At 56.2% G+C, this 24,974-nt stretch overlaps 1 protein-coding gene across 1 annotated transcript; it reads right to left on the bottom strand.

Annotated features, from left to right (window-relative positions):
* Positions 1-1,177: 1,177 nt before the first annotated feature.
* On the bottom strand, positions 1,178-8,347 carry PSMF1 (proteasome inhibitor subunit 1). Its single transcript, XM_069034313.1, has 7 exons — positions 8,186-8,347; positions 6,934-7,086; positions 6,313-6,395; positions 5,557-5,733; positions 4,322-4,375; positions 2,362-2,520; positions 1,178-2,257 (listed from the first exon to the last, which is right to left on the bottom strand). The coding sequence occupies exons 1-7, from the start codon at positions 8,312-8,314 to the stop codon at positions 2,206-2,208; spliced, it is 807 nt and encodes a 268-aa protein (XP_068890414.1). The 5' UTR covers positions 8,315-8,347; the 3' UTR covers positions 1,178-2,205.
* Between the last annotated feature and the right edge of the window lie 16,627 nt (positions 8,348-24,974).

Below are 24,974 nucleotides of genomic sequence, written 5' to 3'. Positions count from 1 at the left end.
AGCCAACTGTGGGCACAGTCTCCTGTATCCATTGTCCTGTCCTGTGACATGGAGAGGAGGATTCTTTCCTCTTTTTACCCATCCTTTCTGGAGAGTGGACAGGTCGGCCCTGGGAGCCCAGAGGCTCAGGCAAAGGCCTCAATCGGACATTTGCCCCCTTTGGAACCCACTCCCCTCCTCTGCCACCTGTTTCCCAGCTGCACAACACCACGGACCCGCCGGGGCCAGGAGCTGCAGACAAAAGCCAGTTCCTCACCCTGCCGCAGCCTCTCCCGGCGCTGACTCGCTTTAATTAGCCCCATCAAAGCCGGCTGCGTCTCTCCCTCCTGGAAGGTCGCAGAACATGATTAATTCAGGCACAGAAAACAGCTGCCCCCCGCAGAGAGGGGCCTCTCGATGAGGCCAAAGCTGTTTCTGCTCCCTCACGCAGTAAGGTTGGGGTCTGCAGTCCCTCAACCCCAGCAGCAAGGTTGGGAGCTTCTTTCTCCTGCAACGAAGCTGTGGATGGGCACAGGCTGTACCAAGAGCCAGAGGGGATGAGCCAGAGCAATGGCCTCACCGAGCCGTGTGTCTCTCTCCATCCTTCCCATGCTGCTCTGGTCGTGGGTACTGCCCACAACCCACACGTGGGTCTGCAGGTGGGACTTCCTCTGAAAAACCTCTGCATAGTTCAGTGGGTCTGGGCTCAGAACCAGCCCCTCCACAAACGGGGGTCCATGCATGAGCCCCAGGGAGATGCAGGGGATACTCCAGCTGCTCCCAGCACCAGATTTCTCCAGCTGGTCTTCCCTGCTCCCACATGTGCAGAGCCCAGGGTGGCACACACCATAACACAGCTTTATTAACTGCATTTGTAGGCAAAGAGGTTTTAAAAGGAAAAGCCTTTTGGGAAAAGGGAGAGATGGGGGGATCCCTTGCCCTTTTTTATTTCTGCCAACGCAGCTGCGTGCAGCGTTCCAACAGCATTCAATGCCCCGGAGAGGCAATTACTGCAGGAGCAGGGCTGGGCTGTTCTCCATTTTCCTAATACAGTTACATCGTCTTGGAAAAGCGCTGCTGCTCAGGGGAAGATACAAAGCGAGTTCCCAGCATGGAATCTCTGCCTCCAGAAGGGCTCTGGGGCTTCCCCTTGCACAGTAGGGAACACAGGGGGACACCCCAGTAAGCACCAGCACAACACTGTTGTCAGGTTTTTATTTCAGTCTCCTGAACATCCTTCTAAGAGATCAAACCACGAGAAGAAAAACAGAATGAGCCCCTGGCAGGAGAGATGAGCTGCAGGCCCAAAATCAACCAACCTGGGGAATCTGTGGGGAAGGGGGGTTGCTACGGAGAGCTCAGGAGCCTGAGCCATGCAGATCTCAGCCATTCTCCCCAAGCCAGCCAGGCAGAGCCACACACAACAAGACTGACAGCAGGAGAATGTGTTCTAGAAACGTCTTTTGCAAAGCACCCTCCCTCTTACCCCACACTCCTGCAGTGCCCAGTGGGCACCCCTCGCCACACTGCCAGCAGGGCTTCACTTACACCCCAGGAATGAAAAACACCACAGCTGCAGGAAAGAGAGGGGGCAAGGTGAGCCAGGAATTCAATCTGTCTCTTCTCATGCACATCAAAGGCTTTTCTGGTGCTGCTCTTCAAAGCCAGCAGGCAAAGCTGTAATCCCAGCTGCTGCTGGGGGTCTGCCCATGGAGACCCTGTGGGTTGGGCTTTCCAGCCCTTCAATCAGTGCCTTGCTCAGATACAGAGCAAGAGAGAAACCCACTCTGTGGGGAGCTTACTCTGGCTGTCCCCTTCACAAGTCTGCTGTGGTTTCCTGCAGAGGAGCAGCAAGGAGCCAGCTCCCTCCTCACACCCACCCCTTGTGAGACCCCAGCAGCAAGCTCTGCCACCCCACAGAAGCAGAGGAGAAATCCCACAACACCCAGGCCACTCCCAGAACGCTGCACCCCACGCTCCCACCTTGCTGGGTGCAAACGGCCACATACCCTCAGAGGAGCAGGGAAAGAAACGACCTACTACTGCCCCCTCTTCTGTTCTGCAAACAGGGAAGCCTTTATAGCTGATGGGACACATGGGAACGTGGCCCAAAACAGAGGAGGAAAACGCTGCTGGAAAGATGTACGCCCATCAAACGAGGGGTGAAGAGGCAAAGTGCCCCTGCTTCCCAGAAGACTTGTTCGTGAGCAGCCACGTGGTGACTCCTCACATGAACATGTCGTCGTAGCCTGGAGGGGGAAGGTGGTCAGGATCTGGCCTGGAAAGAAATTCAGAGCAAAGTCAAACAGGAGAGCTCAGGCCTGCAGCAACAGGGATGAGCTGGGATCCAGTGGCAGGCTGGAAGCATGGCCAAGGACCTACCCGGGTCGCCCAGCTCCTAACGGGCCAAAGGGATCAAATCTGGCGCCTGGTGGGACAGCTCCTGGGGGAAGCCGGCCTGGGATGCCCGACGATGGGTCAATACCAGGGTGCGGGAAGCCAGAGTGGAGAGGGTCCACAATCATTCCCCCACTCCGACCTCTGGAGAGAGAAAAGGCAGAGGAGATGAGACTGGCACTGGAAAGAGAGAACGGCAGAAGAAATGCTGAGCACGGGAACAAGGGGTTAACCTGACACATGGCACGTGGGAAGGAAAGCTCCCAGGACCAGCCAGTGAGGCAGCCCATGGCAGAACATCCCACAGTTTTGAGTAGGAAGAGACCTCAGAGCTCATCTTATTCCAACCCCCTGCCACAGGCAGGGACATCTTCCACTAGACCAAGTTGTCCCAAGCCCCATCCAGTCTTGAGCACTTCCAGTGTGCCAGGGTCTCATCACCCTCACAGGGAAGAATTTATTCCCAATATCCAATCTAACTTGACCCACTGTCAGTGGGAAACCATTCCCCTTTGTCCTGTCACTTCAGGCCCTTGTCCAAAGTCCCTCTCCAGCTCTCTTGGAGCCCCTCTAGGAACTGTAGGGGGCTCTAAGGTGCCCCTGGAGCCTTCTTCAGGCTGAACAGCCCCAGATCTCTCAACCTGTCTCCATAGCAGAGGTGCTGGCTGTTCCTTCAAGAAGCACCAGACCTGCTGGCCCTCACTGCAGACCCATGTTCCATCCCTGCTTCCTGTCCTGCTCTGCACCGTGTCGCAAGAGCCGGCTGGGCTCCCACAAGCCTTTCCAAAGAACTGCCTGGAAGTCATTTGCTGACCACGGCGGCTCCTCAGAGCTGCCCCATGCTGCGAGTGCCATTCCTCATGGTCGGCTTTGTGCAAATGCGGCTGGAGCCTCCGGACACCGCTGCCATCATACAAGTCATTAACAACCGTGCTAATGAGTTCCATTAGGTCAGAACGGCTGCCCAAAGCGCCCCGGGACAGCCAGGTCCCAAGAGCATATTTCTGGGAGTCTGGGTCTCCAGCCCCAGCACTGGCAGGTGTCACGAATCTGCTTCCATTTACCATCTTTTTTTGTCATTTACAGAGAAATCTCTGATGAAGGGCTGGAGGCACCAAGAGAAACAGGGACAGCCTCCCCCAAAATGAATCCCCTCTCCTTGTACAATCCGGTTTCCTTCCAGTCCCCCCAGCTCCAGGCCTCTCTTTCCAGCTGAGCAGGGACATTTTTAGCTGTCCCTTTTCTAGCCAAACCCATGGAGAACCAAGTCTTGCAAAAGGGGAAAAAATGCCATCCCCACAGGAGAGTGGTTCCAAAGAGGAGACTCCTCTGGGCTGCAGGACACTGCGCAATGACACCACAAGCTGGTTATTGTCTGACTGTGTGCTTTCAACTGGAGTGGAAGATGACAGGTTTGCCTTGCCTGACCAAACCAAGTATCAAGGATGTATCTATGAAGCTCAGCCTTCCAGACAGCCCAGCCTCTGCCCAAGCTTTCTCCAAGTGCCTCAGACAGCCGGGAGGCTTGCAACAGGACTTGAGAATCTGTGAACTCGGCTTTCAGCCTCCCCTTCTGCAGACTGCTGGGCTGGAGACACAGCAGCTGGTAACTGTTTAAATTAGAGGCTTACATTCACTTAACGACGTATTCAGCTTTGATTTACTGCAGGAATTACTGTGTGTTAAATTAATACAAGCTGATTATTAAACAGACACAGATTGCAACCTATCATTTATGCAAGAGACGGGATCTTATTACAATATTAGAACCATACTGAGCTTTAGCAACTGTCAATTGGTCCCTCACAATTTGCACTGAGCAACTGTCCCATCACCATCCCCACTCAGAGACACTTGGCTAGATGCTGTTCCAGTGGTCTCCAACCACCTCACATCCCCCACCCCCCAAAGGCAGAGTAGGGTGTGCTTCAAGAGCCATACTCACCCAAATGGGTCCAGGTCTTCCCCTCCAACAGCAAAGGGGCTCAAGGGGGAAGGCCTGAAACACAGAACACAGCAAGATATTCAGGGAAGGGCAGAGAAGCTGCGTGGAGCTGTGCCCATGGGTGGTCTCCCACGGCAAACAGTGCAACACCTGGAGGGCCCTGGGACCTGTGGGACCCTGTGTGAGGGAGCTGCCATTGGGAGCCATCCCAGGCCCAGGACACAGCATTCCCTGCTCCAGGGTGTTGCTGGATGAGGACACTAATGTGTGTGGCAGCAGCTTGCTGAGAAAAAGAGAGCCTGTTGTTCCCACTGCTTCAAGTAGGAGCTGTCCATATATACCAGGAATTTCCATGCCAGGGGATCCCTAAGCAGTTCTGGGCTAGGCCAGGCTCTCCAGCATGTCCCAGCCCAGTCACAGTCCCACTTCTAGGAGTGTGGGGACAGTGGGGTGGTGGGCCTGCAGCCAGCTGGCAGATCTCCCTGTCAATAATCCATGCCAGTAACATGGTTTCAGAGCAGTGCCCAGCTCCAGCCTGTCTTCCCAGGCCTCCCCATGGAGCCTCTCGCACCCTGAGTGGCAGCAGACAGCAGTGGGGTGACACACAAGCCAGATGTCCCAGCTGGTCCCCAAGAGATGGCAGAGCCACTGCAGTGTCTCTTGACTTCCAGCCAAAGGGCATCATAGTGTGTGTGTGAGAGAGGGGGAAACTCGCCTGCCACGTACAAGGGATGACTGGGAGGCATCAGAAAGGGATGGCAAAGCAGGTGCCATGTGTCCCCTCTGCCCAGCATTGCCAGCAATGGTTCCAAGGGGAAAGTGGGGTCAGGAGAACAAGAAGAGGAAGCCTTGCACCCCACCCTGGCTGGATGCACCTCTGGTGTCCCAGCCACACAATGGCAACTGTCCTTCCTACTGGTGTCCTTGCTCTGCCAGCCCCGACAGTCCCTCAACCAGCAGAGAGCAGGGCCACTGTCCTTCAACCCACACGTCACCTCCCAGCCCCAGACCCTGCCTGCTCCCTCCTGGGTCTGTCGGTCCAACACACAGCTCCAGAACAGCCCATCCCTCTCCAGCAACCAAATCAAACCCAGATGTCCAGGCTGATCCAGCTGGGGAAGGTCTGGATCCCTTACACTCCCCATCTCACGTGTGTGAGATGGGGACCTGATGTGTAGTTTGGGTCACACCCCATCTGACAGGGGGCTCTCAGCAGCCACACACTCTTTACTCACCTGGATGGGGCTCTTGTGCCCACTGGCTGCCGGGGAGGGAGCCGGAGCGGGTCCTCATCCCAGCGCACATCCCTTTTGGACTCAGGCTCCTTTTCGGCCTTTTCTGCAGGGCCCCTGAGGGGAGCGATGATGCCTGAAGCGATCCTTGTCCTCAGCTCCTCGGTGTTCTTGTACACCCTGCAGCAAGGAGAGGGGAGGCAATGGGCTGGGGTAGCCATGGCACCAGGACACAGGGTGCTGGACAGGCTGCAAGAGGCATGGGGAGAGGACAGACAAGCCCAAAGCGTCTCTGGCACAAAACATGTCCCCTGCTGGCAGCACAGAGGGGACAGGAAGTGGTACCAGCCCACAAGGGCATGAAAGCCCCCACCCCATTTCAGATGGGCAAGGTGTCACCCAGCCACTCCCTTCTGCTCCAACCCAACCAGTCTGCACTGGAGGAAAGCACATGACACTGCAGATGTGGCTGAAGCTGTCATTCTCCTGGGCAGTGTCCACCCAGCACAATGCTCTAGAAATAAATGGCCTGTTTCCAGGTGGGGTGGCCCTCCCCTAGGCTCCAACCCATGATCCCACTGTCCTCTAAATCTCTTGTGCAGAGGGAGGCATAGAACAGAGTTCTGGCTGCATTTCAGGGCTGGCCTGGGTTTGTACTGGGGAGTAAGTCCTCCAGCTCCTCCCAACCTGATTTCTGACCCCCTCTCCATGCCAGTAGGACACTTTCTCCTGCAGGAAATACCAGGAAACTGAGATTACTTGTGGAAATCGTCCAGGTGCTCTGGGTTGACGTAGTCGGCCACTGCCAAGGTCACATCTGCCACCTTCTGAGAGCTCCGATCCTGGAGAAACGCAGGTAAAGCAGAGTGAGCAGCCTGGCAGAGCTGGGAATGAGGGACAGAGAAGCTACAACACCAGCCCCAGGCTTGGGATACAAAGAATGGGGCTCACCTGCTTCCTGCCATATCCCTGTGCTGTGCCTGAATCTCCAGGAGCAAACCCCAGCATACAGCAACATTTTCCCTGCTCCCTCTCCCCAGTACAGGCTGCAAAGGGTGAAACACTGAGCAAAGCTACCTGGAGCAGGTGCTTGTTGGGGGCTGCAGAGATGTCCTGAGCTAGGAAAGGGACAGAAGCAGGGCAGCTCCTGGGCTGCAGTGTTCAAGGCCAACTGTCCCACTGCTCTGACACAGCAAGGGTTTGACCAGCTTCATGCTGGGCCACATCTTCTGCCCCACAAACACCCCCTGAGTCTGCCCCAGGGGAGGGACAAACACTGCTTCCAGGCAGAACGAGCAAAAGCAAACATTTAAGAAATTGCCCCTGGTGTTCTTTTCAGCCAAAGGACCCCAAACCCCCATGGGCCACGTGGGTGCTCACCATGACGTTGAGGATCATACTGTCCTCCACCATGATGGCCTTCAGCAGCAGCTCATGGGCATCATCCGTGGACTTGTAGCGTAGTGTATACACCTCCTTGTTGGCTTCCCAGCCGGTGGGCAACAGCTCTGACTTCCTTTCATCAGGACCTGGCTGCAACAGAACAGACAAGCTGCCAAGACCCTGCCCAGGAGCCCAGCATGACCTCCTAGGGCGGGGGTCTTGTCTTGGATGCACAGTGAGATCCAGGAGGGAACTGAGGTCTCTGGGAGGGGATCCCTCAGTGCCTTCACAGTCTCGACAGCAAAAGCAGGACTCTACTTCCCATAGGCTGGCCCTGCCTGCTTGCCAGCCTCCCTCAGCATCCCTGTGCTGGAACAGGAGGGACTACACCACCCTTTGCTGAGGAGGAAGAGGTAACAAATACCCAGACTGGGAGACAATGCTCTTCCCTGCCAGACTCTCCCCCTCACCTCCCCAGCATGACACAGAGCTCTCTGGGGTAGGGGGGAAGGCTATCATCATGTCTGTCCCAGCCTGACATCAGTGCTGCTGGGGGGCCCTACACTGTCCCCTCCTCTGGTACTGGGGAGGGTTCTCTGCCATGACAGTGTCCTGCACCCCCCATTACTCCCCAACACCACATCAGGCATTCTCCCAACACCCATTAGGATCCCAATTCAGTAGACCCTCACCTTAGCATTGGGTCCAGAACCAGACTGGCCCCCCACTCCAGTATTGCCCCAGTACATTTACTCCTTAGCACTGCACTGGACACCTCCCTTTTATTACAGAGTTCTGCCTCAGCACCAAGCTCCACTTAGCACTATACTAACTCCCTTCCCGAAGTCATAATGAGCGCATCAGCAACAGGATCTCCCGTCCTGCGACATCCCACAGACCACCCCCAGCATCGGGACCCTCGGCGCCCCCAGCACCGGGATCCTGTCAGCACCGCCATCCCTCCAAGAGCGGGACCCCCTACAGCACAGGGACTCCCCCCCTCCCCCAACACCAGGACACTCCCCAACCCCGAAGTCGCCAGTTCCGACCTCCACAGCAGCACCGAGGCCCCTCGGACCCCGCACCGGCCCGGGTGGCCCCAACACCGCCGGCGCCGCGCGGTTCCCCCGGCTCCGGCAGCGGTCGCCGGGCTCGGCCGCACGGCGCCGGCGAGCGGCATTAGGAAAGGCCGGGGCTTCACCGTGGCCTACTAGGCCTCCGCGGCGGCGCAGCACGGCTCGGCCCATACCTGGTCGCCGGTGCCCAGGCAGCGGTAGCCGTGCCGGACCAGCTCCCAGTGGATGCCACAGACCAGAGCGTCCTGCGGGCGGGAAATGACGGCCCTTGCCAAGGCATATAGTGGCTCCAGCCCCGCCATGGCTGCTCCGGGCCGGGGCGGAGCCGGGGCCGCACCGCCCCTCACTAGAGGGCCCCCGTCCGCTGCGCAGGGCCCGGGCTGCCTCCTGAGGCTGCTCGCCGGTGACTGATCCTTTGTGGTCGGCACTGCTGAGGCTTCTCGAGTTCTGGGGTCGGTTTCGGGCCCCCCAGGACAAGAACGACATTGAGGGGCTGAAGCGTGTCCAGAGAAAGGAATGGAGCTGGGGAGGGGGCTGGAGCACCAGAAGCAGATGGGGAGCCAGAGGGGCTCAACCTGGAGAAAAGGAGATTCGGGGGCACCATTCTCTCTCTCTACAACTCTCTGACAGGAGGGTGCAGCCAGGTGGGGGTCGGGCTCTGCTCCCGGGGAACAGGGGACAGGACAAGAGGAAACAGCCTCAAGTTGTGCCAGGGGAGGTTTGCTTTGGATATTAGGGAAAATTTCTTCACTAAAAGGCTGCCCCGGGGGCACTGGTGGAGTCACCATCCTTGGAGAGGTTTAACAGACTTGTAGATGTGGCACTCAAGGACGTGGGTTAGTGGTGGGCTTGGTTGTGCTGGGGCAACAGCACTCGATGATCTAAGAGGGCTTTTCCAACCTAAAGGATTCCATGATCCTGTGAAGGGTCTCTGCCCAGCACCATCCAGCAGCGTCCAGGTTAGTCACCCTGAGCCTCCTTCCCTACTCCTAGCTCTTTCTTGTCAGAAAAGCATTTGAGTCCATGCAGGGTCTGCTTGTGCTGCTATAGGAAGCCTTCACCAAAGACACCAAAGCACCAAACAGCCATTGATGGGTTTATTTCATCCCTTTCATAACTCCCTTCTCTAGGTCAGTGTTTATAACACCTAAATTCTATTAAAGTTGCCACTGAAAGGCATTCAGGGGCTTTTTTTCCTTGTCCCTGGGCCAGAGCCAATGTCATCAGTGTGGCTGGCAGGAGACTGGGGCTCAGGACAAAGCCAGGGAACACCATCATCTGCTGCTTTCCTAATCTGAGCTTCAGCTCCTTGGGGATACTCATCTTGACTTCATTATGCGTCAATTAATTAACTTGCACTGCTCGCTCTTTCCATTTCCCTCTCAAGAAGTCACTGAGGCTGAACAACCCCCGGGCTGAACGACCCCCACGCTGAACGACCACAGTCCCGCAGGTCCCATGGGAATCACCACCAGGAGACACCACACCTCCCACCATACTCTGACACTCCTGTCTTCAGGGAAGACAGCTGGACTCATCAGGAAAGCTGCTGCAGATTTTCCACAGGGCCAGGATTTCAGCACAGGAGCTCCATGAGGGAGGCATCAGATGGGGATGAGTTGGGAACAGCAGGAAATGCCTCAGCCGGATCTTCTCCATTGCTGAGATGTGATTCAGAGCAGCAGCAGCATTTCCACCCCAAGGCTCGGCTCACTCCCGGGCAGCAGCCGCGGTTTCAGGCTTTGATGGCATCCACATTTCACTTTCCCAGCACAGCCCGGCCCTGGGTGGGCCAGGCAGCTACCAGTGGCTCCATTTGAATGCCCACTTGTGAGGCAGAGTTTGAAATCATAGGTCCTTCCAGAAACCTGATCCGGAATCCTGTATCCCAGTGCTGCTAATGGACTCCCCTTAGATTCCTGCAGAACTGCTGCAGGTGCAGGAGCACAGGGTATTTGGGATTGGTGGCCTCAGGAGCTGTCGGTGTCTCGGCAGGATCACACAGAAGCTCTGCTGAGTGCTTGCCAACCTTTCCATTTCCCATCCAAATTGCTGCCATCCTTGTTCACCCACCATCCACTCCCCACCCTCTCGTCGCTCAGCATGTGCTCTCTTCCAGACCTCAGCTTGTCCTCCTGGGGCCTCACCTCCATATTTTCATCCTTAATTTATTTTCCCACACTGTGTTGTGTCAGCTGCCCTGGACCACTCTTGAGAAGTGACTTTTGGTGCCAAGTCCCCCTTGGCCTGATCAGCCCCTCTGTGGGCACAGCAGTGAGGAAAGCAGGATGCCTCCATGTATCCCCTCACCACAGGACCCTCCTGGGAGCCAGGCCCCTGCCATACCTGAGCCCATGGCCCTGGGGCTGACTGCCACTACATCAAAGCTGTTATTCCAGCACCCATGTTGCCATGGTGGCTTTGCCTGACTCCCCGTTGTCTCCTTCCTCTGCTCCCGTGCCTCACTTGCTCTGTGGCTCACTGATGATGAAAACCACTGGCCACATGAAAGCAGCCCCCTAATGAGAGGTAAGGGCCTGTGAACTGTGTGGGAGGTACGGAGAGCCTGGCCCTGGCTGGAATCAACAGCCAAGTCACTAATGAGGTGATGAGGATTGCAGAGCTGGCACACTTGTGCTGCAAGGCCAGCGCGTCACAGCGGCTGCTGGGCACGCTGGTGCCATCATCGGAGCAGCCATGTCCCTTTTGTGACTGCTGGAACACAGCTGGGAGCAGGAGTGATGCTGTGAGAGCTGAGCAAAGCCCTCAGAGCAGCCAGTGTCCTGATGCCTCGTACATGTTCATGATGATTCACACCCAGCTCTTGCACCAAGGAAGCTGCCCTTGGCCATTTTCCTCCCACTTTAACCTGGGAACATGATCCAGGAACATCATGGAGGCCTGCTCCCTGACAGAGCATGGATGGGGGTGATGTCCCAGGGGAGGCGGTAGCTGGAGCTATCCCAGCCGGACGGCGGTGCTTTGAGCAGGTAGAAGGCTACATCAGCCGGGGTCACCTCCGTCACACAAACCGCAGACTCCCCTGACCTTCATACTTTCCCACTGCCTCACTGCTCCCATTGCATGCGCCCACTGTGGTGTTGTAATGAGCAGAAGAGGAAACAGATTTCCCAACCGCCTGCCCCGCTGGCAGCCCATGAGCCCTCTGTGCTGGGAATGACAGCCAGCACGGCCAGGGCAGCTGGCTCACCCCTGTGCTGTGCTCTGTGTGCTGGGTATGACCCAGAGTCTCACAGGAGAAGGCAGAGAGGGGCCGTGGATAATCCGTGGCTGATGTTCAGGTGTTGCAGGCTGCTGCTTCCCTCTGGGTCAGCTCACTGCTGCTCCTCTCCCATGCATCACCCAGGGCTGGGTGACGGATGGCACTGCCATGTTTTCTTCCCGAATCCCTGTCCTGCTCCATGCAGGCAGCAGTTTCCTAGCACACAGTGGGAGGGAAAGATGGGATCCCCCGCTGCATAGCAGGGAGAGCCAGCAGTGCTGGAGTAGCTTCTCCACAATCTGCTCAATGCCTCAGGGCTTACTGGCTCATAAGGAGCCACCTGATTGTGACTGAAATCACCAGTGCCAAGGGACATGGACTGGGACAGGACTTCCTGGAATGGGCTTTTCCCGTCACTGCCATCATTGCCTTGAGAGGGGAGGCAGTCACTCCATGAAAATTTGGCCTCCCCTTTATTTCCCCTAAATTCAATTCCAGGGAAAGATGACACTGAGGCAGGAGAAAGGGGTTTTTTCTCTGGGAAAGAAATGCAAACCACATGCAGGCAGGCTTGGGCAGGAGGAGGGACTGGGGCTGCAAGAGCCAGCATTCAGCAGCGAGGCCGAGCTAAAGTCAATTAGTGCTTCAGGACTCCAAACACGCCCGAGTGCTGCGCTTCGAGCAGGCATGATCCCTGTCGGAGAGAAGCTGCCAGTAGGGTTTGAAAATAATTAGGAAACCCAGAACCCCAGTGCTTCCCAGAAAAGCCTGTTAGTTCTGCGGTGGAAACCTTGCTTGCAGGGAGTGCATCGCACAAACAGGGTCGTGATTCATCAACTGGATGGAGCTAAACTCCATTTTTCAGAGGTCAACATGCTCAAGTCCTAATGAGCTTTACCCTTGGTAGGGCTCCTGCACTCCCTTTTTTCTGCCTGAATTCCAGGAATGCCCAGCACACCTGAAAGTAATGGGGAACCGTTTCAGGGGATGTATTTCATCCAGAGACACCAAGAGCTTCCAAGAGGGCAGTGGTGATGGGGAAACTGAGGCACAGAGGGTTCAAACCACCAGCCCACTGCCTCCAGCCAGAGCCTGCACCACACCAGCCCCATCCCTGCAGCCTGGGTGGACGCTGCCAACCCCTGCTCTTGGGGGATCTCAGCTGTGAATACGAGCGGTCCAGGACAGCCTTGGAGGAACAAAACAAGACAATCAATCACCCTTGCTTCATCCCGCCCCAGTCTGCATTGTGCGGAGCCTGAGGGACTCCACATCAAAGCAAGAGCAGCTGGCTGCCGGGGTGTCCCAAGCTGGCTGCCGGGGTGTCCCAGCCCCAGACGGGCAGCGCCCTGCCCACGGGCTGCCTGTCTGCGCTGCCCACACGGGCTTGGCCTCTGCTCACTGCCTGAGCCCCGGCAGCAAACCCGGGATGCAGCGCTGCTCTCTGCTGCGAGTGCAGGGGGAGATGCCCGAGGTCACGGCGGCTGCAGAGAGCACCAAAGGTGGGGGTGCATGGATGCGGAGACACCATTGTAGCATTCCAGGGCTGGCAGCATCTTCCCTCTGCGGGAGCGAGGAGGAGGTGGCATTACATATGGAGGAAGAGCCAGTCCCTTCCCAAGCTTATCCTGGAGCTGCGGGAAGCCTGCAGAGCAAAGCCTGCTCCTGCCGCGCAGCTCTCGCTATCCTCGCAAGACCCTTTTCTTTGCAGTTCCTTCCATGCCACACGGCGGGCGCTTCCCCCGGGCTGCAGCCCCAGCGCTGCTGCAGACAGTACATTAATTTTTGGATGTCTTTTGCAGCTCCCCAGTATTTCTCTCCATCCCAGGCACGCACGGCTGGGATGAGGCAATGTTCTCGGGGAGTATCGGCTTCCCGGCTGGTGTGGAATATTCCCTGATGAAACTGGTCCAACGTGCTGCCCGGTGGGGCTGGAGATGGTGAGGGGGTGCAAGGGGTCCAGTCGTAGTGGGATGGGCTGCACCATGATAAACCAGCAACATTCACCATCTGGGATGGGGCATCTGAACAAGGGAGAGCACCTGGATCCCCCAGGAGCAGTGCCGTGTATGGGTGCAGCAGTGCAATAGCAATTTGGGTACAACACTCCAGATACCCCCTATTTTCCCTCTGGCAAAGAGTCAGGGTGGCTCTGCCCTGTGACCACAGCATGGGACAGAGCGGGGAGGACACACCTCTGGCAGCCTGCGGGACACACGTGCCCGTGGTGGGTAACAATTGACATTTTTTCCAGTTCGTTAATTAAAACACAGAACAAAAGTCACTAAAGTGTGAGGCTGGGTGTTTACAGGGAAAATTCCTCTTCAGGTGCCAGGTTTATTAATAGAAGGGGAAAAAAACAAGGGGGAGAGGCAGGGCCACAGCTGGCCAAGGAACATCTGGGAAGGAGAGGCTTTTGTGGGGGTGGATGGCGTTGGGGGTGTGTGTGTGGGATGGGGGTGTGAGGATGGGGGTGCAGTAAGCACCCATGTCCCCCCACCACCAAGACCCTGGGGTGCTGAGTGGCCATGGGGAAGCCATGCCATGGGCATTGCTGTGAGGCAGGAGGTTCCCAGCTCACCCAGTGGGACCCTAGCAGGGCTGATTCAGATCCTTTGAAGTTTTCCCCATTAACTGCCACAAATTGGTCAGGATCCAGGCTGATGAAGCAGAACATGCTGTCAGCATCGCCACCAGAGCTAGAGCTGCTGGGACACAAGGAAGACATGCTCAGCCTGTGTTCACGGTGTGAAGTTTGGGGCAGCAAAACCCTCCTGGCTCCTTCAAGCTGCCCCCAGGGGTGCAAGGGACTCCCAGCAGTGTTGGGGGGTGGCAGAGCTGTGCCCCCCAGACCCACATGCCACCCACCTCTGCCAAGTGCCTGCACACAGGCTGGCATTTGCACTTCCATATGTGACACATTAAGATTTGTTTAGAAGCCCTTTATTGTCATATTTTGTTCTTTATTTCCTACAAATTCAATTTGCTGAGGGATATGTGCAGATTGTGAAATTATTTTGAGAATAGTTCCTCTGGGTTTTTTAATTTCCTTTGTATTAAATTTTTACAGTGTTTAAAAGGCTATGAAAAATTTTATGTTACAAAAAAAAAAGAAGAAAAAATAAACCAGGAGGGCAAAATTCCAGGGAGGAAAGGAGAGGAACCCAAGAGGGGGGATGAACTGCGGGTTGGCGCTGGGACCAGCCATTGCCGCCTCTGTCATGGCAGGCGCCAGGGATGGTCTGGCACAGATGCCCCCTCCTGCTCCCACTTCATCCTGGATGGAAAACCAGGGATGGGAGAGATATGGCCGCTGCCTCAAAACTGGTGCCGGAGTGGGCCCTGCCATTTGCTGAGGCCTAGATGATTGTGGTTATTCCCACCACTCAGCCTTGCCCCTTCCTTTGCTCTCCGTATGGGAGCAGGACATAGATGCTTTGCACAAGGCCGCGGGGCTCCACTGACCCCCTACCTGCCTTTCCATCCCCTCGCAGTCATTCGGTGCAGGCGTGAAAGCCCACGGCCACTCCTGGCAAGAAATTCCCGACAAGAAAATCTTCTAATTATTCCCAAGCTGTGACTGTGGAAAGCCAGGCTGCCCCCCATGAAGGGCTCCACAGCTTGGAGGCATTAGGGACCCCGTTTGCTGCCGGGGTGATGGCCAGTTGGGAGCCACCCTCCTGCCCTCTGTTCCCTGCTCTGGGTGTTTCCAGCTTCTTTAAATCACAGACACATTTTTCATCTCTTTAATTCTACCATTGTCATTGTCATTGTTCCAGGCTGGTGCAAATTGGGAACTGGCTGTGCACTGACACTGCTGCTCCCTTTGCCCGCAGCCGCCCTTGTCCCCAGAACCAGCAGGAGGGCCCATTCCAGGGATGGGGATGGTACTGCATCCTGCTGCCAGTCCCCCAGGGCTTTTGAACCTTGGTCCATGTCCCTGCCTGGCACAGGACCCTGGCTGCCTCTCTCCAACCTTATTTCCTCTTTGGAGCATGCCCGAGGGGTGCTTGGAGTAGGGTGCAGGGGCTGTGCCAGTGTCTGGTGAAGGGCTGTCTGAGACCCCCCAGTATTTTGAGAGGGTTCCTGGGGCCTCAGCAGCACTGGGGAGGGGGCTGGAGGCTTTGGGAATGATAGAATCATCCAGTTTCAACTCCCCTGCCATGGGCAGGGACACCTTCCACTAGACCATTCTACCTGGCCTTGAGCACTTCCAGGGATTGGGAAACTCAAGCCCAGCAGTATCCCCAGCCTCAAGGGACCAGGGACAAGGGCTCCCCTTTGCAGTGCCAGGGTGCCCAACCCTCACCACAGCTATGCAGGGATCTGTAGGGTGGTTGGTGCCTCTCAGCACCAGGGGAGGGAGATGATGTGGAAAATAATTATGCAACAGGATTTATCCATTATTAACATGGAAACTAAAGAATTCGGTGAATTAACTTTGATCGAGAGCAAGATGCCAGGGCTGCAGAGTTGTCAAGTGGAGTTGGATATGTCAGACAACCAGCAGCACTGACCATCTGGGAAGAATGACAGGATGTTTGACTAAACTGAGAACAGCACAGGCTGTGGGGAGGCAGGGATGCAGGGATATGGGGATAGAGGGATGTATGGATGAGGGGATGCAGGAATGTGGGGATTTTGGGGAGGCAGACGTGCAGGGATCCAGAGATGAAGGGATGCAGAGATTCAGGGTTGTGGGAATGCAAGTCCCAACGTGATGGTCCCTCTGCCCATGCAGACTCTCTCCCTAACCTCAGCATGCTGAGGCCTTCTCAGATCAGCCTCACTCTGCTCCTCTTACCCCTGCAGGGAACTTGGCAAAATAACGGGGGAGGATTGCCGAGCAGATCCCAGCTCTTGATCTGTTCTAGGAAAAGAGAGGCCACACCAAGGACTTTCTGAAATTCCTTCCTGAAGCCTTGGCTGGGAGCCGCTGCCGCTTTGCTGAGGCATTCAGACCCTGGCAGCACTGGGGCTTGAGCCTGGCCTGGCCACGCCATCCTGCCTCTTCCCAGCACACAGGTTTAGGCAGCTGCAGCCTTGGCAAGGGCTCCCTGCTCCAGCCTTTGCCCCTGTGCAGGTGTCTGGGTGTGGAGCCTCCCTGCCAGCCACCTCCTGGCTCCTCTTTGCCACCAGAGTCATGAGGTGGTGGCTTCTCCAGGCCACCAGCATTGCTTTCTCCGCCACATGCTGGCAAATTCCTTTCACATGAGCAGGAAATACAAATTCTCCTCTTCTCTTTGTTTTTTCAGAAAAAGAATATGTTAAAAAAAATAATCTAATCAAATGCTGTTTGTTTGTGGTCTCGGTGACCTCCAGTTGTTTGGTTGAGGCTCAGTGCAATACCATTGGGATGGCCGAGGACAGTGACCCTCCAAACCTACTGCAAACCCAGGTGCTCCCTGCCCTGCCATTGTCAGCAGAGCTGGGGCTCATCCCCGTGTGGGGACAGACAGACATCCCCATGGCTCCACTGGAACTGGGAGCACTGGAGCCAGAACTGGTTTGGCTGATGGAACCATTGCTGGCCCTGCTTCTGTCAGGCTAGCTGGGAGAGTGTGGGAGCACAGGGATTGCTGTGTGGTCTTCCAGGAGGGCTCAAATTAACAAACCAGCACGGTTAAACAGCTCAGAACATCAGTAGCCTTTCGTTACCCCCTTTTCCTGTGGGAGGAGACATTTTGCACCTGGGGAGGCCATGCCACACATCACTCTTTCATCACAGTATGATGGGATTTTTCCTCAACCCCAATGTCTGGAAGCAGGCCTGCTCCAGAAGCCCTGCTCCAGTGGGAAAGCACTGCCATGCCACGACCCTGGAAATCTCTGTCCATGGGAAACAGCTCTGTGATCCTTGCAGGACCCCTGTTCCTGGATATGGCCCAGCACAGGAATATCTCTCCTGCAAAGAGCTGGTGCAGGTTTATTCCCTGTCTCCAGGGGGACTCTGAGTAGCATCAGTTCCTTGGGACCGGCATCACCCTTTGCACCTCAGAGCACTCCTCAGCAGGAGGGACCCTCTGCTTGCAGGAAGGTGCTGGAACATCACTACTGCAATGGGTGGCCGAATTGGTTCTGTTGGGAGCCTTCCAGACAGCCAGGGAAGAGTGGGGATGGATGGAGAGAGATGAGGGCACCAGGTCTTGATGTCTCTCCATGTTGTGGTTGCCTCTGAGCCAAGACAGAGCTCTCCCCTGTGGTGGGGAGTCATGAACCCCTAAAATGCCGTGGGAAGGAGAGGTGGTGGCTAAGAGCGCCTGGAGTGCATGCAGGGTGCGGAGGAGGCTGGGCACATTTGGAAATGTTCTTTTTCTGCTTTCACAGTGCAGCGTACATTTTTTACTTCATTTAATCTTTTTGCTCAAATTCCCAAGTGAAGAATTCTTTCCATGAGCCAGAGCCTGCTGCCACGGCTTTGCGTCTTGCCATGGCACTGGGGACCAGTTGGAGATCATGCCCTTGTATCCCTCCTCCAACTGCAGCAGCACGGATGCTCAGGAATCGGCATGAGGCTCAGGGCACCCAACTGGCACCCTCCCCATCAGTGCTTCATCTCCACTGTCCCACCCCAACCCCTTTTCTCCCCACTGCTGCAATGTCGTGTTTTTTGGGGTGATGAACCTCCTCTGTGTGCTTTGAGTGGGAGCTGCCCACAACCCATTTTAAACAGCTTAGGCTCTGTCTTTATTCCAGCTCCTGAAAATTGAATTTGTTAGTGGCATAAACAGGATATACAAGACTGAAAAAACAAAACCAAAGAAGAGGGGAGCATTTTTCTCCATGTCTTTTCCTTTGACCTATGAGGACCATGTCCGCTGGCACCCCTGAGTGTTAGTCAAACTCCTGATAGCAAACAGCCCCTGGGGACCTGCTCTGTCCAGCATCCCAGGACACTCCTGATCTTAGATTTTTTTTAATACAAAGGTCACAATTTCTGCTCTTTTCTTTTTTTTTTTTTTTTTTTTTTTTTGGTACTCTCCAAACTGACGCTGGTTTATGGTGCTCTTTGACGTCAGCCACAAATGGGGCTGCCAGGTGGTAATAATTTTCCTGAATGTCGGCTAAATACAATTATCACTCCATTTTCACTTCAGAAATATTAAAGTTTGTGTTTCTCCTGTTATTAATTCTGAAAAAAAGCCTTTATAAGTCACCGTGGCACACGGCCGCCGGCCCTGGGGTGCTGGCAGCCACGGCAGGGCTGGTGACCATAGTCCAGGCTGGCCCGGCTGTGCCACGTCCCTGGATTGTTCAGGAGGGGAGGGATGGGAGGCAGTGCCCTAGAGACCCAGAGACAGAGCTGGGAATTGGGATGTCAGCAGGACTGAGGATGGATCCTGAGCCTGGGAGGGTGAGGAGGGACCCATATCCCTGTGGGAGACCAAAATTCCAGTTGCTGGATCATGAACTTAAATTGGGTGTTTCCCAGCCCTGTGCCAGCACAGCAGGCTCCATCAAAGGACAGGCTCCTAGACACACTGTTTCCTCCTGGCTTGGTGTCCAAAGCATGAGCACATCCCTGCAGCTTTGGGGCCAGGGCAGGCGGGAGTTGAGGAGCTGCTGGCTTTTGTCATGGAATGATCACATCTTACTGCCACGAGAGGTCCATGAGGGTTGGGATTCTGTGAAAGTCCAAGTTCAGCTGCAGCCAGAGGACCCAGGGCAGTTCCCAGAGCTGAGACACTAGCATTGGATTTTTAGCAAAATGGCTTAAAAGTAAGCTTTTAGACAATGTCACAACCTTTGGTGACCGAGTCCCAGCTGAGTGATGTCAGAACCAACATCAGGCTCTCAGCCCTGGTACAAACTGAGGTGCAGGTGCAGCCACACATCCCAAGTTTTCCTTCTCTGAGGGCACACAGATGGGCACCCTGCTTGCCTTCCACTGCCCAGGGTCACCTCAGCCTCTCACCATGTCCCCTCACTGGCAGCACATGCACTGGGAGCTGCAGCTGCAGCGGGGCATGGGTAGGGCTGGCCACGGGCACCGGAGCCACGACTACAGTGGCTGCTTCCACAGCCTGTGGCTTCTTCCACAGCCCTCCCCAGGCTCTGTGGCTGCCGGGGGGAATTTCCCCATCCCCAGCCAGCAGCCTGCCCAAAGCCTTTGTCTTCTGCTGAATTCCATCTGGTGAGAGTCATCCACCAGAGTCAGAGGATTTACCCTCCTGGGGAATGATGTGCAAGAAGGGAACCATGTAGTCACATTACAATTATTTGAGAAAGAATGGTACTTCTGAGTGCTGTCTCACGTGGAGCCAGGAACATCCATCTGACTGATGCTTCCATCTGTCTTTCTCAATAGTTTCCTTAAATAGTCCAAATATTAAAGGAAAAATATTGGAATTTGGCATATATGGATCTTAGGAGAATAGAAGAGGGCCAGCTACTAAAATACCAGTGCCTTGCTCCCTTCCAGTAACAAACACATGATTTTCATTGCAGGGAATGCAGAGGCAGCTGATAGTCACATCTGGCACAGAGGAGGATGCTCCATGGTCACCGATGCTTTGGCTTTGCTGGGAGAGCAGGCTGTGCCCAGGCTGAGGGGTGGTGTGGGCACAGTAGCGGCACCCAACTCATCTGGGGAATTCCAGCTCCCTACAGCAAAGGAATCTGCAGTCCAGCTGCCCCAAACCCCAGGCTCCCTGCCCTGCACTGCAAGTCCCATCCCCTGCCTTTCCTTGGAGAAACCTTCCCTGAGCCCCCACTGTGCACGGCCAGGGGGAGTGGCTGCCATGGCAGGAAGAATTCTGGAGCACTTTTCACACCGTGTCTGAGTTCCTCGAAGACCTTGCCTGCTGTTGCTCTTAGTCTCACCTCCTGCCAGCTCTTCCCAGGAACCCTGCAGTGCCAGCAAATGGGAATTGGTTTATGGCCTGGCTCAACACTGGTGACTCCTCACCACCGTGTTTGCTCGTTTCATCCATTCAGCTCTGCTCAAGGAGCAATGACAGATTTTCAGTGATAAGAGTTTCAGTGGCTTATGTGGGATGGAGATTGATGTTGGCTTCGAGGATGGAGCTTGGTGCAAATCCTTTCCCACAGGGATGCCGGGGCTGTGGGGCATTCCCTGCCCCAATGTCACCCACTGTTGGGGCAGAGCTGGATAAAACCTTCAACAACCCCCAGCCTTCACGTCCATCTCTTTTCCCCTTCTCCAGTGAATACCAAGGTCCCAGTTCAATGCTTCATGCAGCGAGCAAGCGCATCCTCCCTCCTCCCAAGGTTCTCCACATTCCACCATCCTCATCTCCTGGCTATCTGAGAGTGCTGCCCAAGCACCACCTCCCCTTGGGAAATCCCAGCTCAGCCATAACCACCGGCCCCGTGGCTACAGAGGAGCCCAGTGTGGGGACACCGTCATCCCCGGCACCCGTCCGTGCTGGCCGGCACTGAGCCCACCCCGCACCAGCCGCTGGGTGTTCTCCCCGCTCTGACAGCTGTATGGAAATTGGAAGGCGACGCTGACATGTGTCAACAATAACCGGCGAACAAGCGCCAGCGGCGGTAGCGGCTGTCCCCAACCACCTCGAGGAGGCTGGCCACTCTTGGCTGAAATTGCGGCACGTTGCGGCTGGAAGCAGGAGTATTGTTTCAATTATTTCCATTATATAAAGTCAGGCCATTTAATATATTCTGCCTCAAAGGGGCTCAACTAAAGAGATAAAATAAACACTGGAAGTCTGCTCTGCTGACATGGATCAGGAATTCGGTTTCTACACCAAGCCTTCCCTCCCATCCCGCTGCTCGTCTTCCCTTTATTCCCGGCTCCCTCTCCTATTCTTGCTGCCCCTTGGCCTTCAGCGCCACGTGATGCCAAGTCTCTCTTTGGGCTTTGCTCCTGTTTTGGCAGATGGAGCACTTGAAGGCTGTGCAGCCACGCAGGCGTCCAGGACTGGAGCAAGCCAGAGGAGCCAAGAAGAGAGATGGAGCTCCAGAGCTTGCTCTGGGATGAAGGATTTGATTTATGGCAAATCTTAAGCTTCTTGGGGTGCCACATTTCCTGAGAACAGCAGGAAGGCTGGGTGCCACAAACCCAGGAATGGCTGGAGTGTGGCATGAGGAGGAGGAGGAGAAGAAGGAAAAGGAGAAGGGAAAGGAGGAAGAGGAGGAGTGCAAGTGTGCCATGAGTGTGCTGCAGGCTGCACTTGGCAATGGCAGCGCTAAAATAAGCCACCTTCACGCCTTCCTTCTCATCTGGGAGAGCTGATGGCATCCTGGCACTGAGGGACCTCACTGGCTCTGTGCTGGCATGGGAGGGGGTGAGTTGGGCTGCCAGGAGGCTGGAGCTACTCCCACCAGTTCTGACCAGGCAGGAGCTGCTTCCCATTAGAACTTCCCACGGCATCAGCCTCCCCAGAGCACTCCTCCCTTGCAGGGCTGTGCTAGTCCAGGTATTCCAAGCATATTGGCATGTGGGAAGGAGCACCAGCCATACCAGCAGTAAATCTATTACTTGGCCTTTCCCAGCAGGTTTCCCTGCTTTGAGCTCTGCCTCTCCTCGAGCAGGGTCATGGGCAGTGCCACCGCCAGGGATGCGGGTGACAGAGGGAGCCGTGTCACGGGATGCCCGTGAGGGCTGCGGGGCAGCATTAGGTGGAGCTGGCATTTCATAAGAGCAGGGAAAGGGCCTCTGCCGAACTGGCGCGAGAGCAGCTGTGACTTTCCATTCCTGTGGGAAGTGGGCTGCCACTGTCCAAGCATCTGGGCTTGTTATGATGGGAGAGGAATGCCAAGTATTTTTCTTCCTTATCCACTACCATCCGCTCAAACACTCCCCTGATCAAACCCATATTCATCGCCTGGGATGCACTGGAGAAGATCCCTCCCAGCCCTCGTGGCTGCTGGGAGCTCATGGCACCTGTGGAGAAAACCCCGCCCTCATCCAGGGGCTCGCTCCATCCCCTTGCCCCTTCCTGTCTCCTTCTGCTGCTAGCCAGCTCCAGACATTTAATTTTCACTTTACTACCTTTGCTAGGAGCATCCCCGCACCTGCATCCCCGTGCCTGCATCCCTGCGCCACCACCTCTGTGACTGCATCCCTGCTGACCTGTGGGCCCGGCGGGACCGCACTGTCCCCTCCAGAGCCCCGAGCATCCCGAAAGCAGCCACTGGGATGGTGCCACGGGCGTGTGCCCTGGGGCGCCTGCCGTGCCGGGAAGCAGGCGGTGCAGCCTTGGAAGGTCACCAAGATTTTTCCGAAGATGAAAGTGTGCTCAAGTGTCAAACAAACTTTCCAAATTATCTTTCTGGACACTTTCTCCCTTCTGCTTTGGAAGACGGAGGAGGAACATTTCATTCCCTCTGTGCTGGCGTGGAGCGGGGCTGCGTGAGGAGCCGGGAGCTGCCAGCGGCACCCGCGGCTCAGCCTCGCTTCTCCCCGGCATCATCCCTGAGTCACCGCGGGTGCTGCTCTGGCATCATCGGCTGGGCTTCCCGCCTCCCTGCAGCCCCCCAAACCCCTCCCAGCATAACACAGGGCTGCCAGGTGCCCAGTTAAACAGCAGACACCACCTCTCCTCCCACTGCCATTTGGATTTGTCATAAATAGACAAAATAAGGGAAACGTGTGTATTTCTCTGCTGTCTCAGGGATACCTGGCACACAGCAGCAGGGGCGTGGGGACAGTGGCTCCGCCACCCTTGGCAAGTCCCCCGTGATCCCAAACAGGTGGGGTTGGGCTGAGCAATGACCACGCGCTGCCCCGAGGATCCATCTCTAATGAGAGCTGTCTAATTAGTGAGTCCTCCTGTGACCGGTCACCCTGGCAAAGCTTGTGCCAACACCTGCTCACCCATGCCAGCAGCCAGAGAGCGTGACCAGGAATGAGGTGCTTCCCCGGCCCTTGCCCAGTGTTTGCCTTCCAGGTCTAGACAAGGAAATTCCCTATTGCCTCCAGGGCAGCTGGGCTGGCACCCAACAGGACTTGTGGCAGCTCCTTGCCCTGTGGTGCCCGCATCTCCCTCAGGTCACGGCCATCCACACCAATGCAGCTGCCTGCAGCCAGGATTTGGAGACACTCAGATATCCCCAAGGCCATTCCCATAGCCCTGTGTTTCTGTGCTGGAATGGCAGCAGCATCCCCATGTCCACATGGGCCCCCCAGCCCTTGCAAACCCCTGATGGTGATGCCATGCTGCAGTTTTGGTTGTTTATGGAAATTTCGGCTGAGCCAGATGCGGCAATTTATGCATTTTATGTGTACTTTTTCAATTTATTTCATAATTAGAAAAAAAACCTGAAGTGATCCCAACCATTATTACTCCTGGTTTCCTCAGTTATTACTCCGGGTTTCCTACAGTGAGGCCAAAGGGGTCTGAAATGGCTCCTTTGTTGTCTGATCATTAACCCTTCAGGAATGAAATGCAGCAGTACCGCATGGGAGCGCTGGGGAGAGAGGCTCAGCAGGGGCTGGGGGAGAGAAGGGAAACAGAAGGGAGAAATTCGAGGTGTAGAGAGAAGATTAACCCCAATGTACTGTCCCTGGGCATGGTTGGACACCCCAGGACACTGATGGACACATCCCCTGTGGCCCCGTGGGTGGTCTGCTCTAGTGCAATGAGTTTGCTGGTTCTCAGCAGCCCCCAGCCCATTTGTCCCTCCCAGGTGATGCAGACCCAGAGCATCTCAGGTGGGAACCTGCAGTTTATTGGTGTATGGGATGAGCAGGTGGATTATCATCTTCCCCAGGATGCTCAGAGGGGTTCTGTGTGCCCAGAAAGTCCCTCTGTGCCCCCTATGGGGGGAGGAGAGGGACACCATGTGCTGGTTTGCACTTGGTGATGGCAGGGGTGAATGCATTGTCACTGGGGCTGTCACTGGTGGCCAGTGGCCCTGAAGCCCTGGCTGGGAGGTCACCAGGCTGTTCCAGGGTACGGCTCCTGGCACAGGGTTGGCACGATGGGACAGGCACGTGGGGCTTCCAGGATGGGGACCTGCGCCTCTAGGTCACCTCGGGTGCCTGGCGAGTGAGGTGTCCCCCTCCTGTCCTGCATCCCACCCCAGGCACAGCTCTCAGGGTGGGTTTTGGGGAGCACAGCGTGGGACAAAGGGTGTGGACAGCTGCGTGAGAGCCCAGAACCGCTCAGTGAGCTCGTCTTGACTTGGCACGGCTTGGCACGGCTCGGCTCGGCTCCGCTCCCGCAGCTCGGAGGGAGGTGAGCTAAGAAGCGCTCGGAAAATCAGAGTCAGCTGCAATCCTGGGGACAGCCGGGGCAGACCCACAGCCGCCGCCGGAGCTGCCGGAGACCCACCACGGCTCCCGGCGACCGGGGGGCTCAGCCCTGCCCGGGGGCTGTCACTGGCCCCCCCAGCCCTGCCGGTGCTGGAAGCGGGGGGCTGAGCCGGGGGGGCTGAGCCGGGGGGACCGGCGCAGGCAGCGTCACTCGCCTGGCTCCTCCCCCCCAAAATCGCAGGGGGCTTCGCTGTGACCCCGGCGCTGGGATGGCAGCGGGACAGTCGGACCGCGGCGGGACGGCGGGACGGTTCCCAGCCGAGGTGGTGGCTGGAGTGCTCCGGGGGGATCCAGCCAGGGCGTTTGCCAGTCGCTTTGTTGCTGCTGGGAGATTTTTTATTTTTTTTTTTTAGGATTATTATTATTTTGAAGGGGAGGGTGAGGAGAGGGGGCTGACACTGACTATAAAGGCAGAGCTCTCCGGAGCAGACGCCACTTCCCCGCCACCATGAGCACTCCCCGGGCCTGACAGCCCCAGCCTGCCCCAGTGACACTGGCT

The sequence above is a fragment of the Aphelocoma coerulescens genome, chromosome 20, assembly GCF_041296385.1.
Source record: "Aphelocoma coerulescens isolate FSJ_1873_10779 chromosome 20, UR_Acoe_1.0, whole genome shotgun sequence".
Taxonomy (NCBI): domain Eukaryota; kingdom Metazoa; phylum Chordata; class Aves; order Passeriformes; family Corvidae; genus Aphelocoma; species Aphelocoma coerulescens.
Note: the sequence above shows the minus strand (reverse complement) of the source record. Positions and strands in the feature narration are given on the sequence as shown.